General features: G+C 37.9%; 1 protein-coding gene across 1 annotated transcript; it reads left to right on the plus strand.

The window, feature by feature from the left end:
* The first annotated feature begins 8,599 nt into the window (after positions 1-8,599).
* Positions 8,600-12,923, plus strand: LOC131594928 (putative disease resistance RPP13-like protein 1). Its single transcript, XM_058867123.1, has 2 exons — positions 8,600-12,036; positions 12,142-12,923. The coding sequence occupies exon 1, from the start codon at positions 8,685-8,687 to the stop codon at positions 12,021-12,023; it is 3,339 nt and encodes a 1,112-aa protein (XP_058723106.1). The 5' UTR covers positions 8,600-8,684; the 3' UTR covers positions 12,024-12,036; positions 12,142-12,923.
* The last annotated feature ends 866 nt before the right edge of the window (positions 12,924-13,789 follow it).

A 13,789-nucleotide genomic window follows, 5' to 3' on the forward strand; every position in this document is an offset into this window, starting at 1 on the left:
TAAAGCAATGAAAGGTCAGATCGTATCAGATTTCATTGTTGACCATGCAGTGGTTGAAAACCCTCAACAATACGTAGAATTGAAGCCTTGGAAGCTATACTTCGACGGCTCAACCCATAAACAAGGAACTGGCGTTGGAGTACTAATAATTTCTCCTGATGGAATTCCAACAAAGCTCAAGTACAAAATTGAAGGTCCCTTATGCTCCAACAACGAAGCTGAATACGAAGCACTGATTGCTGGACTTGAAGCTTTGTTAGAATTGGGGGCAACTAGAGTCGAAATCAAAGGAGACTCTGAACTAGTGATTAAGCAGTTGACGAAAGAATACAAGTGTATCAAAGAAAATTTGATCATGTATTTTGTCATAGCAAATAGGCTGCTCAAAAAATTCGAGTACGTGGATTTAAATCACGTTTCAAGGGTGAAAAATCAAGAAGAGAATGATTTGGCACAGTTAGCTTCAGGATACAGGGTATCAAAAGAAAAACTAGAAGAGCTGATCGAAGTAAGAGGCAAGGCAATGGCTACCAGGCTCTCCCCAAGTGACTTGGAGAACTCACAATTAGGTTGTGCCAACAAACAAGAGTTTGAAGTTTTGAATATAGACTCTTTAGCAGACACAGATTGGAGAAGTCCAATTGTGAACTATTTAAAAGATCCTTTGACAGACACGGATAAAAAGGTAAAATATCGAGCTTTATCATACTTTTTAATGGGAAATGAATTGTTTAAGAAAACTCCTGAAGGAGTTTTATTAAAGTGTCTGGGCGAAGCAGAAGCATATTTGGCTCTCTCAAATGTACATAGCGGAGCATGTGGTGCGCACCAAGCGGGTCACAAAATGAAATGGCTTTTGTTTCGATACGGAATGTATTGGCCTTCTATATTGAAAGATTGCATAGAATTTGCAAAGGGATGTCAGGAATGTCAAGAACATGCAGGTATTCAACATGCTCCTGCAAACGAGTTAAGTTCAATAATAAAACCATGGCCTTTTAGAGGTTGGGCATTATATTTAATTGGAGAAATTCACCTCAAGTCTTCCAGAGGTCAAAGATATATTTTGGTAGGAATAGACTACTTCACAAAATGGGTCAAAGCGATACCACTTGTGAATGTGGATCAGGAGGCTGTGATTGAGTTTATTCAAAAACACATTATATACAGATTCGGAATCCCAGAAAGTATAACCACAGATCAAGGATCAGTGTTCACTGGGCGAAAGATGCAAGACTTCGCTAAAGAAATGGGGTTCAAGTTGTTTACTTCCACACCTTACTATGCTCAGGCAAATGGACAAGTCGAAGCAGCAAATAAGATAATAATTGGTCTCATAAAGAAACATGTAAGGAAAAACCCAAGAGTTGGCACAAAACTTTGGACCAAACACTTTGGGCTTGTCGAACATCTCCAAAAGAAGCTACAAACACTACGCCTTTCCAACTGACGTTCGGACATGATGCAGTACTCCCAATTGAGATATATTTGCAGTCAGTTCGGATACAAAGACAGGCAGAAATCCCTCCAAACATGTATTGGGAATTGATGATGAACGAATTAATAGACTTGGACGAAGACAGACTTCGAGCGTTGGAGATTATAAAAAGACAAAAAGAAAGGGTGTCCAGAGCATACAACAAAAAGGTGAAAGGTAAAACGTTTATCAATAATGACTTAGTTTGGAAAGTTATTTTACCTATAGATCGAAAGAATCAAGCACTTGGTAAATGGTCCCCACACTGGGAGGGACCCTTTCAAATCTTAAAAGTATTCTCAAATAACGCTTATGAGATAGAAGAACTAGCAGAAGATCGCAGGATCTTAAGAGTAAATGGGAAGTATCTGAAAAGATACAAACCAAGCATGCATTAAGTAAAGATTCTTGCAAAAACGTAGATATTCGAAGTATATTACGTAGGCCAAAATGGTTGAACTAACACCAAAATGGTTGTATGTTCAAACAAACATGCATGGTAAATACAGTAAGAAGACAAAGAAACGTCAAAATATTTTTCATTAATATCAAAGGAGTACATTCGTTACAGAGAAGGTGGTTCCCAAGAACATTGAGGATTACAAAATTCAAAACATGAAGCCTAAAACAACCCACCTCCTAGTTGATCCTTTGATCTAAACCCTCTAGGGACAGCAGGGGCAAGCTTTCCGCCTCGAACATGTCCAAGGATCCAGATCTACGCATCCTTCTCACTATCCCCTTTTTAAGGAACATGATAATACACACCTGAAATTTTAAATTTTTTGGTAATATTGGTAAACAAAAATATCGGGAATTTTGAAATTTTCGGTAGCAAATACCGGAAATTTTGGAATTTCCGGTACAATATACCTGAAATTTCACAAAATATACCATAAATTTTACTTGTTTTCGCCAACCAATATGCCTTCGTAATTTCTGGTATGGTCAGAGAATTTGAAAAATCCAATTCTTCCCATAAATTTTTGAAAATGTAGTAATGAAAATTGGCTGGACTATTTAGTCTTTTCATAGGTTTGGGGATGCCTTGTATAATTGGGGGGTGACATGTATAATTCTATGCAATATGGTGGATATTGCATGAGCTGATTATGCATGTAGTTAAATTATATCTTTCTATTACTCAATACTCATATATATTAGTTTTTATTTTATGTTATATTAATTTTTTAAAGATATTTTTTAATAAAATAAATATTAAATATAATTTGGCCGACTTGAATAACCATAGCCCGTAAAGGGCCGGACATAGAAAATAAAGTTGTAGCCCGTTTAAATTTCGAACTTTTTGGCTCGGTCCGTTAAAGGCCGGAGCCCGTCACGGGTCGATCCAAAGTGGATCGGGTAGTCTGTTTTTCCAGCTCTAGGCGCAAGTGTATATCAGGCACTTCCCTCAGATGAGGTATCCGGGTGGTCTGATGTTCAACTGTCTCTAGAGGGCCAGGCCACTTGCTTGGGATGGATTCAACCTCTGATATATGTTCCATGTTCCGGTATTCGGGTCGAGATGAGTGTTTACAGTGATTTCTAGTAAAACAACCGCTAGTCTTTCAAATTGAATAATTTGGTAACTTACAGGATCGACTAGATTGATCCTAGGACATTGTCTAAGTTTTGGATAATACACTTGCAATTGAATCCATGTTCTAATAATGTTTTGTTTTAACTAAGGTGTTGAAAGTTCTTTAAATATTACAACTATGGAGAATGTTAAATGGTTTCAATTAAAGGGCTGGAGTAAAGGTATCAATTGTAAAAAATTAAAGGAAAGTGCATAACAAATAAATGATCCTAAACTAGAGATTTCGACTGGAAAGTAAAGGATTTCCTCGAAAAGTAAAGGATTTCGAAAAGTAATGTAAAGAAATTTGCATTGATAAAGTAATTCTGAAAAGCCAATAATGGTGTTTCTGATACGTACATTCTCTGCAAAATTGTTTCTCTATGCTGGTACATTGAGTATATTGAGTGATTTTGTACAAAGTGAACACCCTGAATCCTAACATTAAGATTCCTATTTATACTAATTCGACCCTAACGGTCTTTCTCCAGAAACATGCCACGTTCGATATTTGCATGTTCCTTTTGAACAATAGGCTTACACGCGTCTTCGATGAAGGGCTTGATCAATTTTGAATTCAAATTCTCTCTTCCTGTGAGCACCAAGCCTTCAACGCGTGACATCCAAATAACTTTAAATTTTAAATAAACGAATACAACTCTTCGATCCTAATAACTTGGGCTTTTGTCCCATCTTATCCAATCAAAGCCCAAAGCACAAATAAATATTTTGTTTAATCTTCGACCCATATACTGTCGAAATTATCAGCTAACAATAGGCTGATTTTCTTGGGCTCGGAGCATCTTTGGAAGGGCTCTTGTCTAGCCGCATGCCGAGGGAATTCTGATTGGCATTTGTTAAGGTCGGAAGGTTTTTGACGCTCCTCAGGCTTCGTGTCGTGCATAATCACCTAGGTAGTTATCCCCTGGCATGCTCCATGGGGCGTTGACTTCCCGCCTCCCTGACTCGTACCCCGCCGACTCACCTAGTTATTCTTTGGGAATAGAGCCAAGTGATCCCCCACTTACTCCATCATCCAGATGCTCAGACGATCTTTGTGAAGGATAGAAAAACACTTAGAAAGGGGGGGGGGAGGTTTGAATAAGTGTAGCTTTAAAACTTGTAAGATAAAAGCTATTTGCACAATGATTTTTATCCTGGTTCGTTGTTAACTAAACTACTCCAGTCCACCCCCTTGGAGTGATTTACCTCACCTGAGGATTTAATCCACTAATCACACTTGATTACAATGGTTTTCCACTTAGCCAACTGCTAAGTCTTCTAGAGTATCCTGATCACAACCTGATCACTCTAGGAACAAACTGCTTAGACAACCTCTAAGACTTTTCTAGAGTATTCTGATCTACCTGATCACTCTAGTTCTTACAACTTAATGTAAACAAATTCTAAGAGTATTACAATGCTTCTGAAAAGCTATAATCACAACTGTGATATTTCTCTTAAAGTTTAAGCTTAAGTCTCACTAAAATATTACACAGCAATGTAGTGAGCTTGATGATGAAGTTTGAGAGCTTTTGAATTTGACAGCGTTTCAGTTTAATGCGCAAGTGTTATATTGAGCTTCTCATCAGAACTTCATATATATAGGCACTTGAGAAGATGACCGTTGGGAGCATTTAATGCTTTGCGTATTCCGTACAGCATTGCATTTAATGTTTCACTCTTTTGTGAACTACCTCGAGCCTTGTTTCCGCTGTGTCTACTGACGTTGCCTTTAATAGCTTCTAACGTTCCTTTTGTCAGTCAGCGTAGCCTTCCAGTCTAGTACTTGCTTCTGATCTGATGTTTGTGTAAGCAACGTTTGAATGTCATCAGAGTCAAACAGCTTGGTGCAGAGCATCTTCTTGTCTTCTGACCTTGAAGTGCTTCTGAGCGTGATACCATGAGAACTTCAGTGCTTCTGCTTCTGATCTCAAGTTCTTCTGATGCTTCCATAGACCCATGTTCTGATTCTGCTTGACCATCTTCTGATGTCTTGCCAGACCATGTTCTGATGTTGCATGCTGAACCTTCTGAGTCAGTTGCCTCTTGCGCTGATTTTGTGCATACTCTTTGTATAATTCCTGAAATGGAAATTGCATAGTATTAGAGTACCACATTATCTCATACAAAATTCATATCCTTGTTATCATCAAAACTAAGAATATTGATCAGAACAAATCTTGTTCTAACACTTTGATCCCATGAGTTACCTCATGTCTGGGAACGGGCTTCGGTTGTTACCATGGTTTTAAATTGCGGACCGCATCACGTGATGCAGACACAATATTACGGTTGCGGTAGTGTGTGCATCAGGCCAAAATTGCGGTGTGATTGCAAATCACACAAAAAGCCGCATCATAACACCGCAATGGCCGCATCATAACACCGCAATGGCCGCATCATAACACTGCAATGATCGCATCAGCATGCAATTGTTGTGCATTGTTTGAAAAAATTACTTGGTCTACCTTCCTTCTTATTTATATCATAAATTTAAGGTATGTTCTAAAAAGATTCGAAAGATTTGAAGTGATGGCAAATTGTTATAGAGATATATGAAGATTTAGAGAGGAAATGGAAGACATTGTGAACCATAAAATAAATTCACGCCACAACGACCGCAATCCGCATCGCAACAGCCGTAACTGCAGTGGCCGTAACCGCATCTGCAGCCGCAACCATAATTTAAAACCACGGTTGTTACGATGATGAGATACTTGGCGTGCAGCCTTTACGATGATGAGATACCATGCATTGGTTGCAATGGGCATTCTGGACCGGCCACTACTCTTGGAGGTGATTCCTTCTGACTTTACCCGGGTCCAAGCTAGACCTTGCCTCAACTTTTGATGGGACACATGCGAAGGTTCTTTCGGCGGGGTTGGACCCATAACATTGGTCGATTGAGGGCAAAATGGGACTCGCTCGATGCCAAATTTGCGAATTTAAATCTGTATTTATAGGTGACCGTCGACCGACTTTTCCCAGCATTGAAGGTTGATGCTTCCAGTCGACCGAGACGTTCCTGGATGGGATCTCGATTCAAGGCTTCCATTGGTGTTTTTCCGAGGTGGCTCGGAGTCGACGTAACTGCTTGTTCGGTGTTGGGACAAAGTTCAGTGGATCCAAACGACGAAGATCTGAGTTTTCGGCTCCTTAAAACTTTGATTTCCCCGTTGGAGATTTCTTTGGAGCTCAGATTTTGTTAGACGCTGGCCTAAGGATCTAGAGGGGGGGGGTGAATAGATCTCACAGAGTTTTTCGGAATTATTTCGAACTAAGGCGAAAGCGGTTCTGAATCGACTTGCGTCTATTCCGGACCGTTATTGCAAGGGTCGTATATGTGACAAAACCACAAGATAATTGAGATTAACGATGAAATGATATGTTATCGAATCAATATGTTTCACTATAGAAAATCAATTAACTTCTGATTTGATAAACTTTGATTTGCAATGCAGTAATAATGAAAGAAGCAAAAACACAAACACTTGGTGATAATGATCAAATTGATGGTGATTCAATGTGTGATGAATTGTGATGTTTATACAAGTTCTTAATTCACAATTTTAACACTCGAATCGTTGATCAATTTGCAATTATAACCAAATATGAACAGAACGTAAATGAAAAGATAAAAGCGACAAGAACACGGTATTTGTTTAGGCAGTTCGTCGATCGTTCTCGCTACGACTACGTCTGCCCCCAATTCCAAACTGAAATTGAGAAATCTTCCATTAATGTTGAAAGCAGTTTATACAAAGAAGATAACAAAGCGATAAACAATAAACCAAATTTGTCGATCCTTTGAATCTTCTTCCCCCTTAATCTTGAGCCAGATCTAGGTCTTCCAAGAGCTTCACTTTGATCCCTTTCTGCAGTGTCTTGAATTGCTTGAACACTTGTTCTTCAATCTTCACACTCAGCTGGATCCTTGATGAAGCCTCTTGATAAAAACCCCCAAAATTCACCAATCTTGGAGGACAAAACCCTCAGATTTTATTCACCAAAAACCCCACAAATCTTCACCCACTAGGAATCTTCAATTTCGTTCCATGGACGTTATCGATCTTGAACGCAAACCCTCAACGCAAAAATGATTGTGTGTAGTTGTGTTGGAGTTGTGTCGATGATCGAAGATGAGAAGCCTTTGTGTATCTTTTAGTTGTTGGTGTTAAGAAACTGCAATAATGAACCTTGGACAATATATATGAGAGCTAATCAGTTGGAGCAGGGAAAACCAGAAATTTTGGCATTTTTGATCAAATAGGTCAACCTCTTGTAGTGCTTAGGTCGACCTAACAGAGCTGCATTTGCTTTGAATAACATTTGTTCCCAGTTAGGTCGACCTGTTAAGGAAGTAGGTCGACCAGAATCCTCTTCAGATACGTTTTGGGGACTTTTCTTCAGTTTAGGTTGACCTAGTTGTTGTGTAGGTCGACCTATCAGAAGGATGTGTAAATTTCTCCACTTTAGGTCGACCTGGGTTGGGAGTAGGTCGACCTGACTGCTGTTTTACTGAGTTCTTCTTGTTTTACTTGTATTGAGTCGACCTATATGTATAGTGGGTCGACCTGCTCTGTCTTGAGTGACCAATGCTTGCTTTTCTTTGAGTTCTTCTGCTTGTGCCTTGTTGCTTGTTTGCTTGTGGAGTTTGCCATGGATCAAAAACACCTTTGTGAGTGTGATCTTGTATTCACAGATTTGAGGATTGAATGTGAAATCATGGAAATCGTAGAAAACGGAAGTCAATTTCCACAGACGATGCCACTATTCCGTTACGGAACCAGAAACGATATTGATTGTGGAAACTACGCTGGAGCGGAGCTTCCAGTGCCCTACATCGATGAAACACCGTGGATCGATGGTCGTGATCACAATGCTTCTTGAACTAGAGGTATCGAGCTTGTTAAAATGCTGTTAACCAGTGTTTGCGATCTCCGATACGATGAACCTAAGGAGGGTACCTGCATGGTTAGCACTCCAATGTCCAAATTAGTTTAGATTTCAAGATAGTTGGTAGTAAAAGTGGATATTAGAGACTGTGTACCTTAAAACATTTTACGAAGGTATTTATAGCTTGAACCTGACGAAGAAGGTTATAATAGGCCTCGTACTATTAGACTTTTGGCCAATACGAAACAGTAGGTCTCGAGTCTTTTACCGGGACGGAACAATTACAATTATTTTTATTTGAAGCTATAAAACGTTTTAAAATTTATTTGATTGATAAAGATGAAATTCATATATGATAATTTATCACTTTTTAAAATGAATTAAAATATATAATAAAAATAAATAAATGAAAAAAAATTATTTGACAAAAAATTAATGAAGTTAATATTGTAGGAATAATTTGTTTATTATAGGAAAAATCTTTAATATTTTAATGCATATTTATCTTTGTTTTCTAAACAATTATAAATTTGGCTTGCAAAAAGAACATTTGTGTATCTTAACAAAAAAAAAAAAAAAACATTTGTGTGAAAACAAAAAACGTGTCCTAATTTTCCACCATATATCTTCCACGAACCTTCCAGTTGACTTGGTAGGTTTTGCTTTTGGTCTCTCTATAACTCAATTTGTTCTCAACTTCTACACTTGTTGATCACCTCCTGCACCATGGCATTGGAACTTGTAGGTGGAGCTTTCTTAGAGGCTGGCTTTGCTGCTTTGCTTGGAAAGATAGCATATCCTGCAGTAGTTGCATTCTTCCAGAAAAATCAAAGCAGTGTCACGTTGCTCAAGAGGTTGAAGATCTCTTTGTTGTCCATTGATGTTGTGCTCAGTGATGCAGAAGAAAATCAAATAACAAATGCTTATGTGAAAGAATGGATGGAAGAACTCAAAGGTGTTGTCTTTGATGCTGATGATGTAATGGATGAGATTTGTACTTATGCAAAGATAAGTGAGGTAAAAGTCAACAACCCTGATTTTATTACTCCTTTTAATTTGCATGTTGCTGAACTTGAACAGAAAGTAGGAGACATCATTGAAAGATTAGACTTTATCATAAAACAAAAAGATATGCTTCAACTGCAAATGGTTAAAGAAGTTAAAATTCCACCAAAGGTTCCAACTTCATCGGTAGTGGGATCAAGTGATGTGTATGGTAGGGATGATGATAAAGAGGCTTTGATGAAGTTGCTGTTTTCTGATGATCCGGAAGGTGAATGTAATATAAGTGTGATTCCTATAGTTGGTATGGGGGGAATTGGAAAAACCACCTTAGCGAAGTTTGTATACAACGATGAAAGAGTGCAGAGGGAATTTGATATCAAAGCTTGGGTTTACGTGTCTGAGAAGTTTGATGTTATCAAGATTACGAAAACCCTTGTGGAAGAGATCACTTTATGCAGTTGCAGTATTGAAGAGTTGAATTTACTCCAACGAGATTTGAAGAAAAGGTTGTTGAAGAAAAAGTTTTTGATTATCTTAGATGATGTTTGGAATCAAAACTACATTAAATGGGAAACTTTGAAGAATCCGTTTGTGTACGGGGCTCCGGGAAGTAAGATTATAGTAACAACGAGAATTGCTCACGTGGCATCAATTATGCAGACGGTTAAGCCTTATTATCTTTCAGAGCTGAGTGATGATGATTGTTGGATGCTGTTTTCGAAACATGTGTTCGGATATGCAAATTCAAATGCTCATCAGAATTTAAGAAATATCGGTAAAAAGATAATTAAGAAGTGCAAAGGATTGCCTTTGGCTGTGAAGACACTTGCAGGACTTTTGAGATCTAAAGATGATACAAAGGAATGGTACAAAGTACTGAACAGTGAGATATGGGATTTGCAGGATGATGAGAGTAACATTCTTCCAGCTTTGAGGTTAAGTTATCATTATCTTCCATCAAATGCGAAGAGATGTTTTGCTTATTGTTCAGTTTTTCCAAAAGATTATGAGTATGAGAAGGAGAAGTTGATCTTACTGTGGATGGCAGAAGGTTTGCTGCAACAACTGAGGAGACACAAGAGAATTGAAGAAGCTGGAGATGAGATCTTTAGTGAACTAGTGTCTAGATCGTTTTTTCAGCAATCGAAACGCAATAAGTCGTGTTTTGTAATGCACCATTTTGTAAATGATTTAGCTCAACTTGTATCTGGAAAATTTTCGGTCAGGGTGGAAGGAAATTATGATCAGGTGGAAGAAAGTGCTCGATATTTGCTGCATTTGATTGCACGTAAATTCCCTGCCGCACATTGGAAGACTATTAGCAAAGCTATTCATCTAAGAACCTTCATGGAATTAAGATTGGTCGATAAATCTGTGAGCTTTATTGATGAGGTTCCACATGACTTGTTGATCAAGCTAAAATGTTTAAGGGTGTTATCTTTGGATGGCATCTATCTTAAAGGGTTGCCTGATTCAGTTACCGAGTTAATACATCTTCGGTATCTAGATCTTTCTGGGGCTAAAATGAACATGTTGTGGGAAAGCATCGGTGGTTTGTACAATTTGGAAACTCTGAAGCTAGTTGGATGTTCTAACCTACAACAACTTCCTAAAGACTTCCATAAGCTGGTTAGCCTGCGTTACTTAGATATTACTCGTACGCGTTTGAAATGGATGCCATTGCATATGAATGCATTGACAAACCTACAAAATCTAAGCGACTTTTTTGCAGGAAAAGAATATGGATCTTCAATTGGTGAGCTAGGAGAATTATCTGATTTACATGGATCATTGTTCATTCACAATTTCGAACACGTTAGCTTTGTGGATTCAGGAAAGGCCGTGTTGAGTAAAAAGGAATTTCTTGAGAAGTTAGTTTTGGAGTGGAACGAGAATGGTGATACTGATAATTCACGGCAAGAAAAAGACATACTAGAGAGGTTAGAACCCCATACAAATCTTAAAGAGCTTTCTATATATAACTATCTAGGGACAGAATTTCCTAATTGGGTGGGAGACTCTTCTTTCTGCAACTTGTTGTTCATGGATCTTAAGGGTAGCAAATACTGCTATAAATTACCTCCACTTGGACAACTTGGTTCTTTGAAAGAGCTACGGATTTCTCAATTCGACGGATTAGTGAGTGTGGGATCTGAGTTTTATGGGGATGCAACTCAGAGCTTTGGCTCCTTAGAAACTCTTAGGATTGAGAACATGTCATCGTGGGAGGAATGGCAGCATCCTAATGAGGCTAACAAAGCTTTTGCAGTACTGAAAGAACTTCATATAAATAGTTGTCCTAGATTGATAAAAGATTTACCTATTAACCTTCCATCTTTGACATTACTTGTCATCAGAGATTGCAAGAAGCTCGTTTCTTCACTTCCAACAACTTCTTCGGCTTTGCGGGTGCTTAACATTGACAACTGTGGGAACTTAAAATTCCCAGCACGTGTTTATCAGTTTCATCAGACACTTACATCCTTTTACATACACAATAGTTTTGATTCACTCAAGCTATTGCCTTTAGATATATTTCCCAAACTCAAGTCCCTGGATGTTTCTGGTTGTAAGAATCTGGAAGCATTTACAGTCTCGGGAATCCGTCGTCCAATTCTTGCATCCCTGCGTTCCTTGTTCATAAGTAACTGTCCAAAGTTGGTAACCTTTCCACTAGAAGGGTTCTTCGCCCCAAAGCTCACGTTGTTGAATATTGACTACTGCGAGGAGCTCAAGTCCCTGCCCCTGAAAATGGATCTGCTTTTGCCAGGCTTGATAGAACTCCAACTGTGGAGATGCCCTCAAATTCAGCCAATTGAGAAGTGGCCATGTGATTTAAGATCAGTCAGAATCTGGAACTGTGACAAACTCATTGCCCGTCACTTAGAGTGGGATCAATCCAATCCTCTCCATTTGACAGACTTTACAATGTCGGGGGCTTTCACTGTCAAATCTGAAGAGTGCTGCTCAACAGTTGCCAGTTCAACTTTTGGCTCTGGTAGGCGAGCACTATCAAGCTCTTCTCAGAAAAAATCATTTTCTAAAATAGTATTCAGATGATGGACTATTACAGGTGTGCTTGTTTTCCATTTTCTACTCACTAGTCACTATCACTTTTATGTGCCATATATTCTAAGACTAATATGGTAATTTTTTTTCTTGTGTTCTGTGCTCTTAGGTTGTTATTTCGCTATTGTAAAGCCACTCAGGTTGATTCAATACTGCTGAGCTGATCTCCATGCCCTTCACACATGTTTCCTATTCTTCAGCCTTACGGAATACTAGTCAGCATATTGATTTGATCTTCATTTCTAACACTTTTCTTGATTTATTGTTGTGAGTGTTGTTATCATTCACGAAGGATGTGAATTTTACCTGCATAACACAGTTGATTTTTGAGTTTTATATGTGAATTATGATTGCCTTTGTCTTGGAAACAATGATATGCAATGCCATAGCTAGTCATTACTAGGGCTTTTTATATTGTCAAAATCATCTTCCAGGTGATCGAATCGAACTTTCATTGTTTCAATTGACTGAGAGATAAGCATATTATTTTCATAAATTGGCAGCACCTCCAACTCTTCTTCTTTGTTGAGGCAACCTTAAATCAACACCGTCCTTCTTAATACTATGAAAGAATATGACAAGCATATTAATTTCTATTGATTGAGAGATTTTCATAAATCAGAGGCAACCTTATCAGTTCCAAATACCAGAAAAATCAATGCAGTTCTTTTCAATACACCCGCTTTTTCCTTGTTTCATTTTTTTTTTAAAATCTGCTCTATATTCGCCATTTTTCAATATCCTTAAATTTTAAGTGAAATGTCGACCAACCTTGATTGCATGCCAATGCTACCACTAGCCGAACAGTCTCCAAACTTGCTATTGGAGCAAATATTTAAGAGTAGTTGAACCCTACTATTTGAAGAAATCCTCGAGCTACTAATCTTGCTTTATGTCTTGCTATCGACCCATCAACATTGTGTTCAGTTTGAACACCCACTTTACGTCGATAGTTTTTTTATGTGCTGGCAATTTGACTAACTCCCATGTGTTGTTTCTCTCGATTTCCTGTAACTCTTCGACCATAGCTAACATCCATTGTTGAATCTTTAAAGCCTTGCTATAGTTGATTGGTTCAACACCTGCAAGTAAAGCAAAAATGAATTAAATCTCCATCTGGTGTGACCTCATCATCACCAACCACATCTTAGTCATGATGTTAGGATGCAAATTCAAGAACCCTAACAAAGCTAGTAAAAGCTCTAAAACTATAAGACAAATAAAACTAAGCTAGAAAAATAACAGATAAAATAAACTTTGATTTCTTTTCATTGATTTCAAATGTCTCTATGAGACTACATTATATAACACTCTTAATGGATAATAATAACCTAAAAGCCCACACTAGTAAAAGCCCAATAACCATACTAATAATATAAGTTCTATTATTACCCTTCTAACAATAACTATACTTAATATAAATATTATTATACCTCTCTATCATTGCCGCCGGGTTCACTTGAACCTTGTCCTCAAAGTTCTAAAATAACACTAAATATATGTTTTTTTTCTCTTCAAAATATATGGTATAAAGTCATTAATTTCATATGTTGGATGGTACTAAGAGGAGTCCGATTTTGATTGTGAAGGAATTCTGTTTGGTTTGTGATGAGAGAGGAAAAATTGGAATGAACTTTGGTGGAGTTGCTGATATTAAATTGATGGGTGTGAGGATTGCATGGAAAATTGTTGGAAGAAAAGTGGAAAAGTGATGGTGACGTGACCCAAAGGTTGTACGACCTTGAAACTTAATTTTT

This window comes from Vicia villosa, linkage group LG4 (assembly GCF_029867415.1).
Source record: "Vicia villosa cultivar HV-30 ecotype Madison, WI linkage group LG4, Vvil1.0, whole genome shotgun sequence".
NCBI classification, from domain to species: Eukaryota; Viridiplantae; Streptophyta; class Magnoliopsida; order Fabales; family Fabaceae; genus Vicia; species Vicia villosa.

Bases quoted from the DNA above. Each gene is read 5' to 3' on its own strand.
- LOC131594928 (XM_058867123.1), top strand. From the start codon at position 8,685: ATGGCATTGGAACTTGTAGGTGGAGCTTTCTTAGAGGCTGGCTTTGCT.